The sequence below is a fragment of the Salvelinus alpinus genome, chromosome 1, assembly GCF_045679555.1.
Source record: "Salvelinus alpinus chromosome 1, SLU_Salpinus.1, whole genome shotgun sequence".
Taxonomy (NCBI): Eukaryota; Metazoa; Chordata; class Actinopteri; order Salmoniformes; family Salmonidae; genus Salvelinus; species Salvelinus alpinus.
In genome coordinates this window covers 41,434,245-41,453,036 of record NC_092086.1, presented here as the reverse complement: position 1 = coordinate 41,453,036, position 18,792 = coordinate 41,434,245, and the positions used below count along the sequence as shown (strand labels likewise).

Sequence of the window (18,792 nt, the reverse complement as noted above, 5' to 3'; positions counted from 1 at the left end):
TTACTAATCCAGTATTAGCGGACTGATATAGCGTCTGTAGTGCGGGAAATAAAATTAGTTATATCTTGATTAAAGTAGTGTTATACCTGTGTCACACTGAATGTGGTCCCCCTGTTCCTGTCCCTCAGGAGTTTAATCCAGAGGAGTTCTACCACCTGCTGGAGGCAGCAGAGGACCACGCCAAGGAGGGACACCTGATGAAGACGGACATCCCTCGCTACATTATCAGCCAGCTGGGACTGACACGAGACCCTATAGAGGGTGAGCGAGAGAATGAGTCCGAGAGAGAGAGGAAACCTTGACTTGTGTTGACTACTGTTGCTTTCTCACTCTATGTATTGCTGAAATGCAGCTCATACGTACTCCCTCTGTATGTCCCCAGAAATGGTGAACCTGGACAGCTACGACAGTGAGGGACCTCTCACCCCAGAAACAGACGACTCAACAGAGGTGAGAACCTTGTCCCTACTCCACCTCTTCCCAGCCCACCCACCATCAACCCCCCTCTCCCTCTGTCCCTTTGGGTTAAGTCAAACTGTAGTCCAAGGCCCTGCTGACTCCAATGAATATGCTTCCTCTACTAATTACTCGGCACAGTGGACATTACCCTACGCAATTGAGTCCATTTACTTTGATTAGAGTCTGAAGTCAAAGCAGGATATCCTCTCGTGCCTTGTAGGCTTGCAATCAACCCTCCTTCAACCATCAGGACAGGTACCAAAATTCTGCTAACTGGACAAGAAGTCAGGAAGACAAGGGTAGCACTGGGGGAAAAAGAGACGACGTCACTCCTGTGGGCCTGGTGTTGGAGGTCTGGACAGATCCAGTCTCGTCTTACCCTGCTGTCATGCTCTCTCCCTCAGGGCAAGATGAGAGCTATGAAGACGCCCGAAGAGGCTGACTTCCAGACCATAAAGCTGATCAGCAATGGAGCCTATGGGTGAGTGTGGGTGTGAGTGTGTGTGTGGGTGTGAGGGTGTGTTCACACATATGAATGTTACATTAGTACATGTCTCTGAGCCATCTTGTTGATGTCCATTGAATGGTTTTAGGAGAAACACTGGATTTACTCAGTAAAATGTGTAAAAAATCTGATTACTAACTGTGTGTATGCATGTGTGTGTCTCCAGGGCTGTTTACCTGGTCCGTCACCTGGAGACCCGTCAGCGTTTCGCCATGAAGAAAATCAACAAGCAGAACCTGATACTGAGGAACCAGATCCAGCAGGCCTTCGTAGAGAGAGACATCCTGACCTTCGCTGAGAACCCATTCGTGGTCTCCATGTTCTGCTCCTTTGAGACCCGCAGGCACCTCTGTATGGTCATGGAGTATGTGGAGGGTAAGTTAACACAATAATATACTGGACACCATTACTTGTCTGTTTAGGACAAGAGCAGCATTTAGGACATTGCTGGTGATGGGAATGTTAGCAGTCAGTCTGATCACGTGTTATCGGTTGCCAGGGGGAGACTGTGCCACCCTGCTGAAAAACATCGGGGCATTGCCTGTGGAGATGGCGCGCATGTACTTTGCCGAGACCGTCCTGGCACTGGAGTACATCCACAACTATGGCATCGTGCACCGCGACCTCAAACCAGACAAGTAAGACCTCACTTGGGTTGGCATTGAACAATTATCATATGGGACTCATTGGAGTGAACTCAAAGTTTGATTATATTACAAACACGAAGAGTGTTTCCTGTAACCTTTGACCTGTCTGTCCCCAGTCTTCTGATCACTTCCATGGGGCACATCAAGCTGACTGACTTCGGCCTGTCTAAGATGGGTCTGATGAGCCTCACCACTAACCTGTACGAGGGACACATTGAGAAGGACACCAGAGAGTTCCTGGACAAACAGGTGTGCACTGTATATAGAGCAGAGAAACCCACCACAGTATACACAACCTTGGCAGGAATTCAAAATGAATTTGCAGTAATATATTTAAATTTCTACGTTTTCCATAACCATTCAGAAAAAAACTATACCTAATCCATTTTTTATGTATTTATTTCTAGACAAATTAATAAATTAATGCTGAATTTATAAATGTGTGCATATAGTTGTCAAAGCGTGAAGAAATGAAATGATCAACATCAAACAAAATGATAACCAAATATGCCTCAGTTATTATAATCAACTGTCTTTTCAGATGTTTTGTTTTTCCCACCCTTTGAATGGTGCTGCTTCAATTAAATCCCCAATTATTTATTGGCTCGGCTTTCTCACAGCCACAGATCTGTTAGCAATTGATGAATACCCATCTGCACATGAAAACACAACGTCCAAAGCTTTCATGTTTCATCCTGGCATTCTCGCATTGATCCCCTCGGCTTGGCAGAAACGTGTATTGGCCACACATGTCTCCCACTCACATTTTGAGAGAGACTGGCCTTAGCATCTCACCAGTAGTGTTTTATCCATAAATATGAATACAGAGCCTCTCATAGGAGTGCTGTGGTTCTGCCCTCCATCAGGTGTGTGGCACGCCAGAGTACATCGCCCCAGAGGTGATCCTGAGACAGGGCTATGGGAAGCCAGTAGACTGGTGGGCTATGGGCATCATCCTCTATGAGTTCCTGGTGGGCTGTGTGCCGTTCTTTGGAGACACGCCTGAGGAGCTCTTTGGACAGGTCATCACAGGTGAGAGGTCGGGGGTTAGTGGGTTCATTGAGCAGCATCTTACAGCCATTTTGAAGCCATCTTTCTCACGTCTACATTGTCCAATGCAACTTATCTCTGTCTGTCTCTTGTAGATGACATAGTGTGGCCAGAAGGTGATGACGCTCTTCCTGCCGATGCCCAGCATCTGATCTCTACTCTGCTTCAGACCAACCCACTGGTCCGACTGGGCACAGGTCAGCATAAACGTGCATGTTGACAACATGCTTAACATCAGACGTGTGCTGTAACAGAGATGGACTAAACTACCTATTCATAGTGAAAATATAGATTCACTCAACAACACACATCTTATCTCTCTCTCCCTCTCGCTCCCCCTCTCTCGCTCGCCCTTTCATTCTCCCTCTCCCTTTCATTCTCTTTCGCTCTCACGCTCTTTCTCTCTCTCTCTCTCTCTCTCTCTCTCTCTCTCTCTCTCTCTCTCTCTCTCTCTCTCTCTCTCTCTCTCTCTCTCTCACTCACTCACTCACTCACTCACTCACTCACTCACTCACTCACTCACTCACTTACTCACTCACTCACTCACTCACTCACTCCTTCTCTTTCGCTGCCCCAGGCGGTGCATTTGAGGTGAAGCAGCACTCGTTCTTCACTGAACTGGACTGGAACAGTCTGCTGAGACAGAAGGCTGAGTTCATCCCCCACCTAGAGTCAGAGGAGGACACCAGCTACTTCGACAGTGAGTCTCTCTCTAACTGCACTGCCCCCTGGTCACATGGAGGGGAACTGTGCTGATTTGTTGTTAATGTATAGAATCACCATAAGGCAGTGGTATTCAAACTTTTTCAACGGGGACCCCATTCTCTTCTCCAGAATTTCTGGGGAACCCCATCCCTAATCTATTGACAAAACCTTAAAAGGTATATGTTGATTTTTACATCAACAAATAACCTTCAATAACATGTGAATTAGAAAGATCAGTGCGAAGGCCAAATTACAGAGGAATAACTTTTTGAGGCTATTAAATCCTTTCAGTCTTGAATAACCCCAGGGCTTGATGGCATACCGGTAGAGGTATATCAAACCTTTTTTGATATACTAAAAGCTCCATTGTTAGATTGTTTTAACTACTCCTATAGAAATGGTAGTCTGTCAGGTACTCAGCAGGAATGTCTGATTTCGCTATTATTAAAACAAGACTCAGATGGCAAATATAAAGACCCAGTCTGTCTAAAAAACTGGAGGCCCCTTACACTTCAATGTTGTGATGCAAAAATACTTGTGAAATGCATAGCACTCAGAATTAAAAGGGTTTTACCAGGTATTGTTCATCCTGATCAGACAGGTTTTTTACATGGACGATACATTGGAGATAATATACGACAACTACTAGAAATAATAGAACATCATGAAACATCTAAGAAGCCAGGCCTGGTAATTATAGCGGATTTTGAAAAGGCATTTGATAAAGTAAGACTGGATTTTATTTAGAAATGCCTGGATTTTTTCAATTTCGGTAATTCTCTTATAAAATGGATAAAACGAATGTATAGCAACCCCAGGTGTAAATAGTAAATAACGGCTACTTCTCAGATAGTTTTGAATTGTCAAGAGGAGTTAAACAAGGGTGTCCTCTGTCACCATATCTATTCGTTATGGCCATCGAAATGTTAGCTATTAAAATCAGATCCAATAACAACATTAGAGGATTAGAAATCCAAGGCTTAAAAACCAAGGTGTCCATGTATGCCAATGACTCAAGTTTTATATTAAGTCCGCAAGCTAGATCCCTGCAATGTCTCATTGAAGATAACTTTTCTGTACTCTCTGGACTAAAACCTAATTATGATAAGTGTACAATATTACGTATTGGATCTTTAAAAAATACAACTTTTACATTACCCTGCAGTTTACCTATAAAATGGGCTGATGGTGAAGTAGACATACTTGGTATTCATATCACAAAATATATAAATAAGCTCTCCACAATGAATTTCAATAGAAAACTTGTAAAAATAGACAAAATCCTGCATCCATGGAGAGGTAAATACCTGTCTATCATATCTCAGTTTACTCACTTACTTATGGCGCTGCCTACTCCTGATGATTCGTTTTTCAAATCATATGAGGAAAAAATATTTCGCTTTATCTGGGACGCTAAACCAGACAAAATAAAACGTGCCTATCTATATAATGAATATGAATTGGGTGGGTTGAGATTATTATATATAAAAGCACTAAGCATCTCTCTATAAGCTTAACTTATTCAAAAGTTTTATTTGAACCCTAAATGGTTCTCAAGTAGATTACTAAGAAAAGCTCATCCATTGTTTAAAAATCGCCTTTTTGATTAATTGAAAATTATACTTTTTTTTGAAGTATCTCTCTTTTTCAATCAAGCATTGCAGAGCTGGCTACAATTTCAATTCTGCCCCCTGGTCACATGGAGGGGAACTGTGCTGATTTGTTGCATTCTTAATGTATAGAATCACCATAAGGCAGTGGTATTCAAACTTTTTCAACGGGGACCCCATTCTCTTCTCCAGAATTTCTGGGGAACCCCATCCCTAATCTATTGACAAAACCTTAAAAGGTATATGTTGATTTTTACATCAACAAATAACCTTCAATAACATGTGAATTAGAAAGATCAGTGCGAAGGCCAAATTACAGAGGAATAACTTTTTGAGGCTATTAAATCCTTTCAGTCTTGAATAACCCCAGGGCTTGATGGCATACCGGTAGAGGTATATCAAACCTTTTTTGATATACTAAAAGCTCCATTGTTAGATTGTTTTAACTACTCCTATAGAAATGGTAGTCTGTCAGGTACTCAGCAGGAATGTCTGATTTCGCTATTATTAAAACAAGACTCAGATGGCAAATATAAAGACCCAGTCTGTCTAAAAAACTGGAGGCCCCTTACACTTCAATGTTGTGATGCAAAAATACTTGTGAAATGCATAGCACTCAGAATTAAAAGGGTTTTACCAGGTATTGTTCATCCTGATCAGACAGGTTTTTTACATGGACGATACATTGGAGATAATATACGACAACTACTAGAAATAATAGAACATCATGAAACATCTAAGAAGCCAGGCCTGGTAATTATAGCGGATTTTGAAAAGGCATTTGATAAAGTAAGACTGGATTTTATTTAGAAATGCCTGGATTTTTTCAATTTCGGTAATTCTCTTATAAAATGGATAAAACGAATGTATAGCAACCCCAGGTGTAAATAGTAAATAACGGCTACTTCTCAGATAGTTTTGAATTGTCAAGAGGAGTTAAACAAGGGTGTCCTCTGTCACCATATCTATTCGTTATGGCCATCGAAATGTTAGCTATTAAAATCAGATCCAATAACAACATTAGAGGATTAGAAATCCAAGGCTTAAAAACCAAGGTGTCCATGTATGCCAATGACTCAAGTTTTATATTAAGTCCGCAAGCTAGATCCCTGCAATGTCTCATTGAAGATAACTTTTCTGTACTCTCTGGACTAAAACCTAATTATGATAAGTGTACAATATTACGTATTGGATCTTTAAAAAATACAACTTTTACATTACCCTGCAGTTTACCTATAAAATGGGCTGATGGTGAAGTAGACATACTTGGTATTCATATCACAAAATATATAAATAAGCTCTCCACAATGAATTTCAATAGAAAACTTGTAAAAATAGACAAAATCCTGCAACCATGGAGAGGTAAATACCTGTCTATCATATCTCAGTTTACTCACTTACTTATGGCGCTGCCTACTCCTGATGATTCGTTTTTCAAATCATATGAGGAAAAAATATTTCGCTTTATCTGGGACGCTAAACCAGACAAAATAAAACGTGCCTATCTATATAATGAATATGAATTGGGTGGGTTGAGATTATTATATATAAAAGCACTAAGCATCTCTCTATAAGCTTCACTTATTCAAAAGTTTTATTTGAACCCTAAATGGTTCTCAAGTAGATTACTAAGAAAAGCTCATCCATTGTTTAAAAATCGCCTTTTTGATTAATTGAAAATTATACTTTTTTTTGAAGTATCTCTCTTTTTCAATCAAGCATTGCAGAGCTGGCTACAATTTCAATTTCATCCCCCTGAAAAGATAGAACAAATATTAAGGCTGAACTCAAATGTGCTGGTTGATAAAACACCTGTATTTATGGGAAAGTTTGAAAAGGGTATTTTGTACTTTAATGATATTGTAAATTGGAATGGAAGAGTTATGTCCTTCATGGAGTTAACAGAATTGTACGGGAAGGTCTGCTCAATCCAAGAGTACAACCAATTGATCACAGCACTACCCCTAAAATGGAGGAGGCAGGTGGCAGCAGGAGGAGGTAGGGAACTGGTCTGTCTGCCCAATATAAAGGATCAAAACTGGCGGAAGAATAGAAAATAGCATAAATAGGAAAGTATACCAGTTTCATTAGAGGATCAGGATGTTGACAACTGTGCCATAGAATTGCAAAATAGTTGGGAAGAGATTTTTGATGTACCGATTCCATGGTACAGGGTGTATGAGTTGATATATAAAACAACGCAAGATTCAAGACTTTGTGCTTTTCAGCTAAAATTATTATATAGAATTCTTGCCACCAACAAAATGTTGAATATTTGGGGAATAAAATCATCGAAGCTCTGCAGGTTTTGTTGTGAGGATACAGAATCAATAGACCATTTATTTTGGTATTGCCCTCAGGTAGCCTGTTTCTGGTCTCAGGTTCAGGAATGGCTGAAAATGCATAGCATTGATCTAAAATTGACCATAGAAATAGTACTGTCAGGAGATCTGGAGAGACCGGGTCAGTCAATTACTAATATACTAATACTCTTGGTAAAAGTATTTATCTTGAACTTGCAATCTGTGGATTCTATTCGATTAGATTGAAATTGTACGTTAACAGCATAGTTGAAAGACATCACAGCATAGTTGAAAGATATGTGTTGCATAGAAACCCGAAGTGGGTGGCCAGCAGAGATAGATGGGCTGAGGGAAGCTGAGGGTTGGGATGTGGAACTGGAGACAAGTGGGAGTGGAGTTGCTGTGCGGGAGATAGAATGATGGTCAAAGATATATATATTTTTAAAGTCAAAATAAAAACATAATAAAAAGTACATTTGAATGACACTGGGGGGTAGTGTTTTTACAACTAATGCCGGTTTGCCTGAGGTTGATGCCGTGCAGGTGTTTGTACACATGCATATACACATACTCTCATTCAAATAAACGCATACAAGAACACACACATACATGTAATAGTGTCAGACATGCACACAAACATATACAGTTGGCATTGCTGTTATGATTTTAGTTGTCCTTGATGTCCTTTGTTTATATTATTATATATATTTTTGTATTGTTTGCTGTTTTCACCTGTCTTTTCCTTTTTTCTCTTTAGTTCATTCTCTTGGTTGTTGGTGCATTAGGGGGTTCTTGGGGGTGGGGAATGGAATTAATTGTATTTTATATATTTTTTTTTCTTCTTGAGGGGGGGACTGTGGGAGAGGTCTCGAATGGTTGATGGACAGCTATTGGGGAACTGTGGGGGGGATTTTGGAGGGTTCGGGTTCATGTTTTTTGGCCTGGTGGGAGATCTGTCAACGTGCCCTTGAGCAGGGCATTAACCCTGGATGCTTATGTGTGTCGCTCTGAATGGGAATCTGTTGGATGACTGGTATGATGTAGTTGTTGAGCGGCTTCACTGCAAGTATATTGTATGTTTTGGATATTCAATAAAAACATTTTTTTTAACATTTGAATCTCTTATCAAAGAAACCAATAAATACATTTACTTAATAAAATTGTATTTCTCAAAAAGGTTTGCATATTGCTCCATACAATAATCTTTACTCTTTGTTCCTAAAAAAAATTGGTTTGGTCGCAAACCCGACTTTGAATACCACTGGCATAAGGGATATAGATAAGAACTAGCTGTGTTTGGAGCTTTGAGGCACTTGTCCATGCTATTTGTCTGTTTTCATTTGTAAGTGTGTGTGTGTGTGTCATGTCCTCTTCCGTCCCCAGCCCGCTCGGACCGCTACCACCACGTCCACTCTTATGATGAGGACGACACCAATGATGATGAACCTGTTGAAATACGTCGTTTCTCCTCCTGCTCCCCTCGCTTCAGCAAGGTCAAACTCTACACTTACTCATCCTTAAACTTACCTTAAAACTTCAATTAAACACAGTCTCAAATAGCCGAACTGGTCATTTGAATAGCCGGCCAACGCTACACATTTCAGCTAATAAACACCTGTTTCAAATAAACACTGGGTCTAAATTAATTGTTTACAACATTACCATGAATTGTTTATAAGGTTTAATGTTTCATTTGTTACATTCAATAATTCAGTAATGTCTCTAAAAAGTGATGGCAATCATCAGTTTTTATCACCAGTAAGAAACTGCTAGCCATTGGCTGCTAACAGATGAGAACTGCTAGCCATTGGCTGCTAACAGATGAGAACTGCTAGCTAACTGGCAAGCACAAAAACTGTCATCAACTTCAGGAATACAGACCCCCCCAGAAATCAGCTGTTCACTCTAGTGACGAAAGTAAGAACTGCAGAAAAAATGCACATTCAAAGGGGAGAATAATTATTCTGTCAAGGGTGGTTTTTTTTAATACATTTTTATTAGAGGCAAACTAAGACAAAATAAACGTGGCACAGTGTGTAAATGATAGCACATTAGTGCAGGAAATTAAGATATTGATTAAAATACTGGAAGTGAATGCTGGAATTAAACAATTAAGTAAGCAAATGAGCAAACGCTGTGTGCATTTAAGGAAAGAGACTCATGACTCAAATAGAAGCCTGTGTCTAATAAGCGCCTGTTGTGTTCAGTGATTCAAGCAAATAAACGCCTGGGCTATTAATTGATGTTTACTCTAAAACCTATACTTCGGCCTAATCAGTTCTTCTGTCTCACCTCCCTTCTCCAACACTCCTTGCTGATCTAGATTAACTTGATGCCCCTCATTGTACAAGTCTAGGCCATGTAAACGTGCCTTCCCTAAAGCCTGTCAGTAAATCTCATAATCCTAAATTCTCATGTGTCTTTCTTTTAAAATGGTTTCAGTGGCACAATTAGCTTTCACAGATTAGTCAAGAAGGGGAGATGAGCAAAAAGAGACATACGTCTGAGCCAAGTGACTTAATGTGACTATCACACATGGTAGACTAAGTCATGAAAGAACCTCTTTGGTAACCTTGGATTTTATCGACACACATGCCTCAGACATATGTATCTTTCTGCTCAGATCTCCCCTTCTTGACTAATCTGTGAAAGCTAATTGTGCCACTGAACCCATTATAAAAGAAAGAATCATGGGAAAATTTGTAATTTTTCCCTCTGTGGGTGCTGAAAGCCTATGCGTCCTCTCTCTGTTGGGAACTACAGGTGTACAGCAGCATGGAGCACCTGTCCCAGCTGGAGCACAAGCCCCCGACGGTGACCCGGCGGGAGCACAAGGGCCCCAGGGAGGACCGGCGGGAGCACAAGGGCCCCAGGGAGGACCGGGCGGCCAAGAGAGAGAGCCTGGGCAGCCTGACCTTGAGAGATAAGAGCTGGAGGACAGGATCACCTGAGATGTGAGTATGACCACTACTGTACTCTGACTAGTACTAGTGCCTTCTTACCTTGCATAACATGTCAGAAATATGACATTGTTGGTCCTCATTATCAAGGCTCTCATTATCATTACTCATTGTTTGTTTTCATAAATACAATCAATTTATTTTGTGTTGTGTTGTGTCTAGGAAGCGACTGTCATGCTCAGAGTCATCCTTCACTGAGAGTGAGTCCAGTCCTCCATCTGGGGCCCGGCGACGCTTTTCTGCCCTCATGGACACTCACCGCTTCGCCTCCCCACTAGAGGCCGATCCTGAGCTGCCAGTGCCCACCAGGCAGCCCCCAGTCAAGGCCAGGGGCACCTCTCTGGAGGGGGCCATGGGCACCACATCCATGGGCACCACATCCAGCCAGGGGGATTTTAGGAAGGAAAAGGAGGGCAACGGGTTGACTGCTGGAGGTGAGGGCATTTGGCATTGGATAATGGATGAATCCTTGCTTGACATACACTTTGATGCCTACATGATATTATTCCTCCATCTTTCTGCTCTGCTACAGACAAGCTTCTGAGGCCAGCTGATGTACCAATCGGAGTCATCCCCAGCCCCAACAGTACTGTGACTGCTGGGGCCACAGAGCCCCAGGGGTCCCGGGCCACCAACGAACTGGTCCTGAGGAGGGTCCGCCACAGCCAGCTCTCAGCTGAGGGAGAGAAACGCAACTCGCGACCCGTAACCAAGGTCATCAAGTCTGCCTCCACCACAGCCCTGTCTGTCATCATACCTACAGGTGAGGAGCTGGAAGGCAAGGGAGTGTGAGAAGAGCGGGGCTGTCTGTTGCTAATGACAATATTAATGTTAAACAGTAAAACGGTTAACTGGGCTTGTTATGGAAAATAGTACATTTCTTAAAGATGATCTATTGCTTTGACCTTCAATTGACTTATTCAGATGTTTTTTCTCACACTTTATTCCTGTGATTCTCTCCCCCCTCCTCAGTGGAGCAGCATGGTACGTCCCCCCTGGCCAGCCCCATGTCTCCTCGATCCATCTCCTCCGACCTGTCGTCTCGTGACTCCTCCCCCAGCCGAGACTACTCGCCCAGGGTCAACGTGCTGCGTTCTCCCATCACCATCCACCGCTCTGGGAAGAAGTACGGTTTCACCCTCCGAGCCATTCGAGTCTACATGGGAGACAGTGATGTCTACAGCGTACACCACCTGGTCTGGGTGAGACAGCGATAGAGATGATATGTTTTGTGTTTGTTTCTATGGAGAAAGTAGTGTTAAGTAGACATCACTCTATTGAAGAAGTTCTGTATCATAACAAAGCATCGCTAAAAAACAGACTTGTCCAATAGCATGATGACGTGTTTGATTGATGTTGATCTGTTTCAATCACAGCATGTGGAGGACGGAGGCCCTGCCCAGGAGGCGGGACTCTGCGCTGGTGACCTCATCACTCATGTGAACGGGGAGTCTGTCCACGGGCTGGTGCACACTGAGGTGGTGGAGCTCATTCTGAAGGTGAGAGGAAAGGAAAGAAACAACATGTGTTTTTTTCGACTGTATAGAATACAGGTGAAGCCTAACATACACTGTGTGCAGAATTATTAGGCAAGTGAGTATTCTGATCTTATCATTATTTCTATGCACATTTTCCAACTCCAAACCATATAAACTTGAATGCTTATTGGATTGAATCATTTTCAGGTGATAATGTACTTGTGTAATGAGGGAGGGTGTGGTGAAAGTGAATAACACCTTATATCAAGGTGTGCATAATTATTAGGCAGCTTCATTACCTCAGGTAAAATGGGCCAAAAAAGAGATTTAACTGACACTGAAAAGTAAAAACTTGTAAAATGCCTTTCAGATGGATGCAACACTCTTGAAATAGCTAAAATATTGAGGCGTGACCACCGGACAATCAAACGTTTTGTTGCGAATAGTCAACTGGGGCGCATTAAACGCATGGAGAAGAAAAGGTGCAAATTAACTGCAAAAGACTTGAGAAGAATTAAACATCAAGCTACCAAGAACCCATTATCCTCCAGTGCCACCATAATTCCAGAACTGCAACCTACCTGGAGTGTCCAGAAGTACAAGGTGTGAAGTGCTCAGAGACATGGCCAAGGTCAAGAAGGCTGAAACACGACCACCACTGAATAAGATTCACAAGTTGAAGCGTCAAGATTGGGCAAAGAAATACCTGAAGACAGATTTTTCAAAGGTTTTATGGCCAGATGAAATGAGAGTGACTCTTGATGGACCAGATGGATGGGCCCGTGGCTGGATCAGTAATGGACACAGGGCACCACTTCGAATCAAATCAAATCAAATTGTATTTGTCACATACACATGGTTAGCAGATGTTAATGCAAGTGTAGCGAAATGCTTGTGCTTCTAGTTCCGACAATGCAGTAATAACCAACGAGTAATCTAACCTAACAATTTCACAACAACTACCTTATACACACAAGTGTAAAGGGATGAAGAATATCAACACGTTAAAAAAAACTAAATACTGCATAGTTTCCTAGGAACGCGAAGCGAGGCGGCCATCTCTGTCCGGGAAGTTTATATTTTTTTATTTATTTAAAAAATCAGGCGCCAGCAAGGTGGAGGAGGGGTACTGGTATGGGCTGCTATCATTAAGGATGAGGTAGTTGGACCTTTTCAGGTTGAAGATGGACTGAAACTGGAAGATACTTTCTTCAAGCAGTGGTACAGGAAGAAGTCCTCAGTATTCAAGAAGGCCATGATCTTTATGCAGGACAATGCTCCATCACATGCATCCAAGTACTCCACTGCTTGGCTAGCCAGCAAGGGCCTCAAAGATGCCTGAATAATGACCAGGCCCTCTTCCTCACCTGACTTAAATCCTATTGAGAGCTTGTGGGCCCTTCCCAAATGTGAGATTTAGTGTGAATGAAGACAATACACCTCTTTGAACAGCGTTTGGGAGGCTGTAGTTGCTACTTCAGCGAAAGTTGATTGTGAACAGATCAAGAAACTGACAAGACTCCATGCATGGAAGGCTCACGGCAGTTATTTAAAAGAAGGGTGGCTATATGTCACGCCCTGACCTTTTTTATTTCTCTATTTGGTTAGGTCAGGGTGTGATTTGGGTGGGCATTCTAGTTTGTCTATTTCTTTGTTGGCCGGGTATGGTTCCCAATCAGAGGCAGCTGTCTATCGTTGATTGGTGATCATACTTAGGCAGCCCTTTTCCCACCTTCAGTTGTGGGATCTTGTTTGTGTGTAGTTGCTTTCTGCACTGCATGTAGCTTTACGTTCGTTTTGTATTTTGTATTTTTTTGGTGTCATTTAAAATAAAATAAAATGTACGCCCACCACGCTGCACCTTGGTCCAATCCATCTTTCAACGAGCGTGACACTATATTGGTCACTGAATATTTTTGAAAGGCCAAACTTGTTATTTAATTGTCATTTTGTGTTACTTATTTGTTACACTTACTCTAAAAATTGAGAATAAAAAGTGAGTTGGGAGAAATTATTTTTGTAGTTCAGTTGCCTAATAATTGTGCACACTAATAGTTGCCTAACACTTATATATTCCCCTGAGAAAGACAAACCTCACTATTCCTTTGTTAAACATTCAGGTTTGAGATGCAATAACATTTTGGATTGACTGAGAGCATTGTGTTTGTTCAACAATAAAATGAATCCTGAGGAATACAATTTGCCTAATAATTGTGCAAGCAGTGCATACTGTACGTTTTTTGTTTCCGTTGTTTCTCCAGAGTGGAAACAATGTGACGGTGACCACCACGCCCTTTGAAAACACCTCCATCAAGATTGGTCCTGCCCGCAAGTCCAGCTACAAGTCCAAGATGGCACGGCGCAACAAGAAGACAGGGGCTAAGGAGGGACAAGAAAGGTACAAGTGGGTTTCTCTGCACAGCAGATGCTACACTATGATTTCAGATGAGCGCTCTAGAAAATCAATGTCATTGACTCTGTTCTTCTAACTCTCTCTCTCTCCTCTCATCCTCCCACCTCTCTCTTTTCACTTCTCACTCGCAGTAAGAAGCGCAGCTCGTTGTTCAGGAAGATCACTAAGCAGTCGAACCTGCTCCACACCAGCCGCAGCCTGTCCTCTCTGAACCGCTCTCTGTCATCAGGGGACAGCCTCCCAGGCTCCCCCACCCACAACCTCTCTGCCCGCTCCCCCACACAGAGCTACCGCTCCACCCCCGACTCCACCTACCTGGGTCAGTATGAAGGGCAATACTCTACCTACATTACTGTACAGCACTCCTCTTAGCATCTGCACCCTCACATAACAAAATAATACAGTTTGAATTATTGCTATATCTCTTCTTCACTCCTCAGGCAACTCTTCTCAGAGCAGCTCTCCAGTCTCCAGCACCCCTAACTCCCCGGCTGCCTCCCAGCACATGAGACCCAGCTCCCTGCACGGCCTCTCCCCCAAGCTGCACCGCCAGTACCGCTCAGCCCGCTGCAAGTCAGCTGGCAACATCCCCCTGTCCCCCCTGGCCCACACACCCTCCCCCACCACCGCCTCTCCCCCACCCCTGTCTGGCCACACGGTGGGTAGCTCCAACACCACCCAGGCCTTCCCAGCCAAGCTCCACTCCTCTCCACCTGTGGCCCGTCCCAGGCCCAAAAGCGCAGAGCCCCCCCGCTCACCCTTGCTACAGCGGGTTCAGTCGTCAGAGAAACTGGGCGCGACCCTCCTGCCCTCCTTTTCATCTTCGTCATCAGCTTCCTCGCCCATTGCAGGGGGGGTGTTAATGCGTAAGCACAGCCTGGAGGTGTCACATGGGGACTACAGGAGGGAGTCTTTCCACTGCGAGCACAGCCTGCAGAGTCTGCTGGAGATGGAGGGAGAGAACGGGCCCGTTCCCCCCTCTCCCTCATATTCCTCCTCCCCCTCTCCCCCCACGGTTGGAGAGACAGGGTGCCTGAAGCCTGCGAGGAGGCTGGGGAGACAGGAGTCGCCCCTGAGCCGGGACACACTGCAGACAGGGAGGGAGAGAGCTGCCCAGACTACAGCATCTGACCCTCACACTGACAGCACACCTGTTAAAGTAGAGCCCAAGACCAGCGCTGGTGAGACAGCTCAGACATTAACCCCTTGTGAGGCTCTGAAGAGAAAAGCTTCCCCAGTACCAGGTGAGGCCCAGCCTAGCCCAGCCTCAACCCCCTCCACTCCAGGAGCCAAGTCCAGCCCAGCAGACAGACCTCTAAGCTCTAGTGCTCCAAGCTCTGAGACAGCCAGTGGAGGCCCTAAACCCACTGAGAGGGCCCCAGTCCAGGCTACATCCCAGAGTCCGCTCTCCCAGGAGCGTAAGCACCAGGCTGTCCAGACAGACACCACCCCAGCAAGCAGAAGCCAGGAGAAGAGTGAGGAGAAAGGGACTGTGGGCCCAGACAAAGTCACTACACAGAGGGTGGGAGCTACAGAGTTGGCCAAGGCAAGTAAAGACACACAGATGGGAGAGAGCACTTTGAAAGGAGGGATGGGTGGCATTGACAAAGCCAATGAGACCAAGGTTAAAGGACCTGCTCCATCAGTCCCAACCCAAGCACCAGCCCCAACCCCGGCCACATCCCCTCTTACCATAGGCCCAGTTCCTGCTTCAACAAAATCCAGAGCAGACAAGGTTTCTGTTCTGTTGAGCAGCTACCGAGGGGCCAAGGAGGAGAGGAGTCACCTGGAGGTGGTGGAGGAGAACCCTATGTCCCCCTCCTCCACCGCTGCCTCCCCCTGCTCCAGCAAGTCACGCCCCGTTTCCCCTGGTGACAAGCCAAGCTTTGTGACTCAGCTGACCAGTGTGGCCAAAAACGTGCTGGGGCCTATGAAGATGGGATCACAGGAAGGGCCCAAGGGCGGTGAGGAGAAGCGGGGAAGTTCAGCAGGAAAGTCTGAGGCTCCATCTGGAGGTGGTCGACGGGGGGCTCAGGGGACATCTCAAAGTCCTGCCGGCTCAGCTCAGCCTGAAAAGGCAAACACAAGGAATTCAGGTAAGCACCACTCCTGATCTGCGAGTGAGGGACAAACCTGGGATCTCCCGGAAAATGCCTTTTGGACCGGAATATCATGCCACCATATCAGGCACGGACAGGGCACCCTCAAAAAAGGGACAAAAACATGTACGCCTAAAGAAACACACACCAAATAGCTAGAAAATACAGACCTGTAGATAAAACAAGAATATGTGGAGGAATGTGCTTTAATGCTGTTCTCAAATGTGTGTATGTATGTACTGTATGTGTAATGTATATAGTAAAAGCGTGTCTTCTTGCATGTTCCAAATTGTACATGAGAGATGAAAGAGAATATTTAAAGAGATGAGGAAAAATATCTAACAGACCTGATGGTAGTGAACACTGTGAACATCATGTCAACAGCCCCCACATGTTCCCAATGTAAACAGCATGTCAATAGGCAGGCTTCTGTCACAGTCTGTCACCATGAGGAGCATTACCCATGTCCGTCAACATCGATGCCATCTCTTCACTCAGTTAAAATACAAAGATAATACAAAGACCTTGTGTTTTTCTCACATAGTACCTGGAAAAAAGATTGAGAGAAGAATTGTTGCATTGGTGTAACATGCATTGGTGTAACATGCATTGGTGTAACATGCATTGGTGTAACATGCATTGGTGTAACATGCATTGGTGTAACATGCATTGGTGTAACATGCATTGGTGTAACACATTGAGATGTGTTCCTAACTGGACTAAGATGATGACCTGCTTGCTAAATGTGGAACTTGGAATTGTATTGTGTAAAGGAGAGCTGAATGAATTTGTTTGAGTGTTTTAAGGGCTGAGTCCTGGTTGGATTTAGGTGGACTATCTGAACTTGCACAGGGACACTATGCAATGGAATTTTTAGGTATTTTCCTGTGTGTCCCCTACAATGTACCCATGAACGGATGTTAGGGAGGTAACGGTTTGCAATAAGCCAAGCAGAGCAGATATATTGTTCTACGAATTGTCTGCATTGACTCCACCCACTGGGCACACACTGGTTGAATCAATGTTGTTTCCACATCATTTCAATGAAATTACGTTGAACCAATATGGAATAGACATTGAATTGACGTCTGTGCCCAGTGGGCATTGTGAATTGTGCAATTATTTAGGTTCTGACATGAATACAGTGCTAATGAATTGAACTAAAGAAGAGGAACCCATATGTCTCTGTGTGTGAATTAAGTGTGGTCAGGTGATGAAATAGATACTATAGAATGGGAGTCTTCTTTGAGACTTACTCGTACTCTGGCAACGTAGGCTAGAACTCTCTCCCTTTTCAATGTATGCAAAATTAGCATTGTATAATGTAATGTGTGAATAAAAGTGCCAGTTTTAATTGAGGGATAACATGTTGTTTACAGTGATGTGTAATGCTATGCAAGTTCTATGTAGAATTCCTAGTGAGATCTGAGAGCCCGCCGTAGACCTAGGCAGCACTCTCATCAGTGACATAACTTAATATGTTCATGCCCATACCTGTATCAGACTGCCATCTTGTGGTCATCACACAACTGTCCTGAACATAGTATTTGAGGTCAAAATGTCATTTACACATAATCAGTTCACAATTGAATGACACAAGATTAGATTTTATCCGAGATATTACCCTCATATCTTCATTATTTTCTATTGTAACCATTGTTCCATTCATATAGCTACTAGAAACTTGTTTGTCTCAATACAATTTGAAAAAACTTTTGTTGTGTGTATTATGACCGATAAAGAGAGATGTATGATACTGATACAGTGCTCCTAGGAGACGACAAACAGCTCATATTTAGATGAATGCTAGTTAAAAGCTTGTGTTTGTGTGGAAATTGCACTTTATTTTGTGTCAAATTTATTTATCTATTTATTACACTATTTATTGTATTTGATTATTTGTCAATTGCTCTCAAACGGTTTACTTGTGCATTGTTCTTTGAATTGTTATTTATATCTCTAAATTGTAAGTCTACAAGAGAATTTACCTAATCTGTGTGGTTGTCCTATTTTGTGCAGTTATACTTCTGTCATTCCATAAGAGAGTTGCAATACACCATGGCCTCTGTCCATGTTGACTTATTTGTGAGTTTTGACTTTTTTATGACACTTCTCTCAGTTCATTGTTGTCCATGTTATTTTATTCCCTAGGCGCTGTTATGAAACCAATGCAAAAAAAAGCCTAAAGAGTAATAAAATCCTTAAAGAGAATCCTTAAATTATTATGTGCCTGTTTGTGTTCTTGTTGTGAGACAGAACTTTGACAGACAGCTTCTAAATGGATTTCAGATGGATCTACAGCAGGGCCACATTCAGCAAAACTTTGCCCAACCTTGCAGATAGACATTTCATGAATAGGGCAATATATAAATCCTTATTCTATACGTCAGAGAGGCATGTTTGTTTTACGTAGCATATATACGTAGCATATATATATATATATATATATATATATATATATATATATATATATATATATATATATATATGAACGTTCCAAAACGTTGCGTCATGCTGAACACGCCGCTGTGTAGGGAGTAAGTCAATGGGGGTAATTGACCAA

General features: G+C 43.1%; 1 protein-coding gene across 2 annotated transcripts in view; it reads left to right on the top strand.

The window, feature by feature from the left end:
* Positions 1 to 18,440, top strand: part of LOC139532594 (microtubule-associated serine/threonine-protein kinase 1-like) — a 64,099-nt gene extending 45,659 nt beyond the window's left edge. For both annotated transcript variants that reach the window (XM_071330548.1, XM_071330455.1), the window contains exons 9-26: positions 129 to 261; positions 383 to 450; positions 864 to 940; positions 1,131 to 1,339; positions 1,464 to 1,602; positions 1,728 to 1,860; positions 2,478 to 2,643; positions 2,757 to 2,858; positions 3,239 to 3,361; positions 8,663 to 8,772; positions 10,043 to 10,233; positions 10,402 to 10,673; positions 10,772 to 11,002; positions 11,212 to 11,441; positions 11,616 to 11,738; positions 13,979 to 14,115; positions 14,262 to 14,449; positions 14,571 to 18,440. In XM_071330548.1, the coding sequence (XP_071186649.1) occupies positions 129 to 261; positions 383 to 450; positions 864 to 940; positions 1,131 to 1,339; positions 1,464 to 1,602; positions 1,728 to 1,860; positions 2,478 to 2,643; positions 2,757 to 2,858; positions 3,239 to 3,361; positions 8,663 to 8,772; positions 10,043 to 10,233; positions 10,402 to 10,673; positions 10,772 to 11,002; positions 11,212 to 11,441; positions 11,616 to 11,738; positions 13,979 to 14,115; positions 14,262 to 14,449; positions 14,571 to 16,243 (4,305 nt within the window). In that variant the 3' untranslated portion in view covers positions 16,244 to 18,440. The remainder of the gene's footprint in view (positions 1 to 128; positions 262 to 382; positions 451 to 863; positions 941 to 1,130; positions 1,340 to 1,463; positions 1,603 to 1,727; positions 1,861 to 2,477; positions 2,644 to 2,756; positions 2,859 to 3,238; positions 3,362 to 8,662; positions 8,773 to 10,042; positions 10,234 to 10,401; positions 10,674 to 10,771; positions 11,003 to 11,211; positions 11,442 to 11,615; positions 11,739 to 13,978; positions 14,116 to 14,261; positions 14,450 to 14,570) is intronic.
* The last annotated feature ends 352 nt before the right edge of the window (positions 18,441 to 18,792 follow it).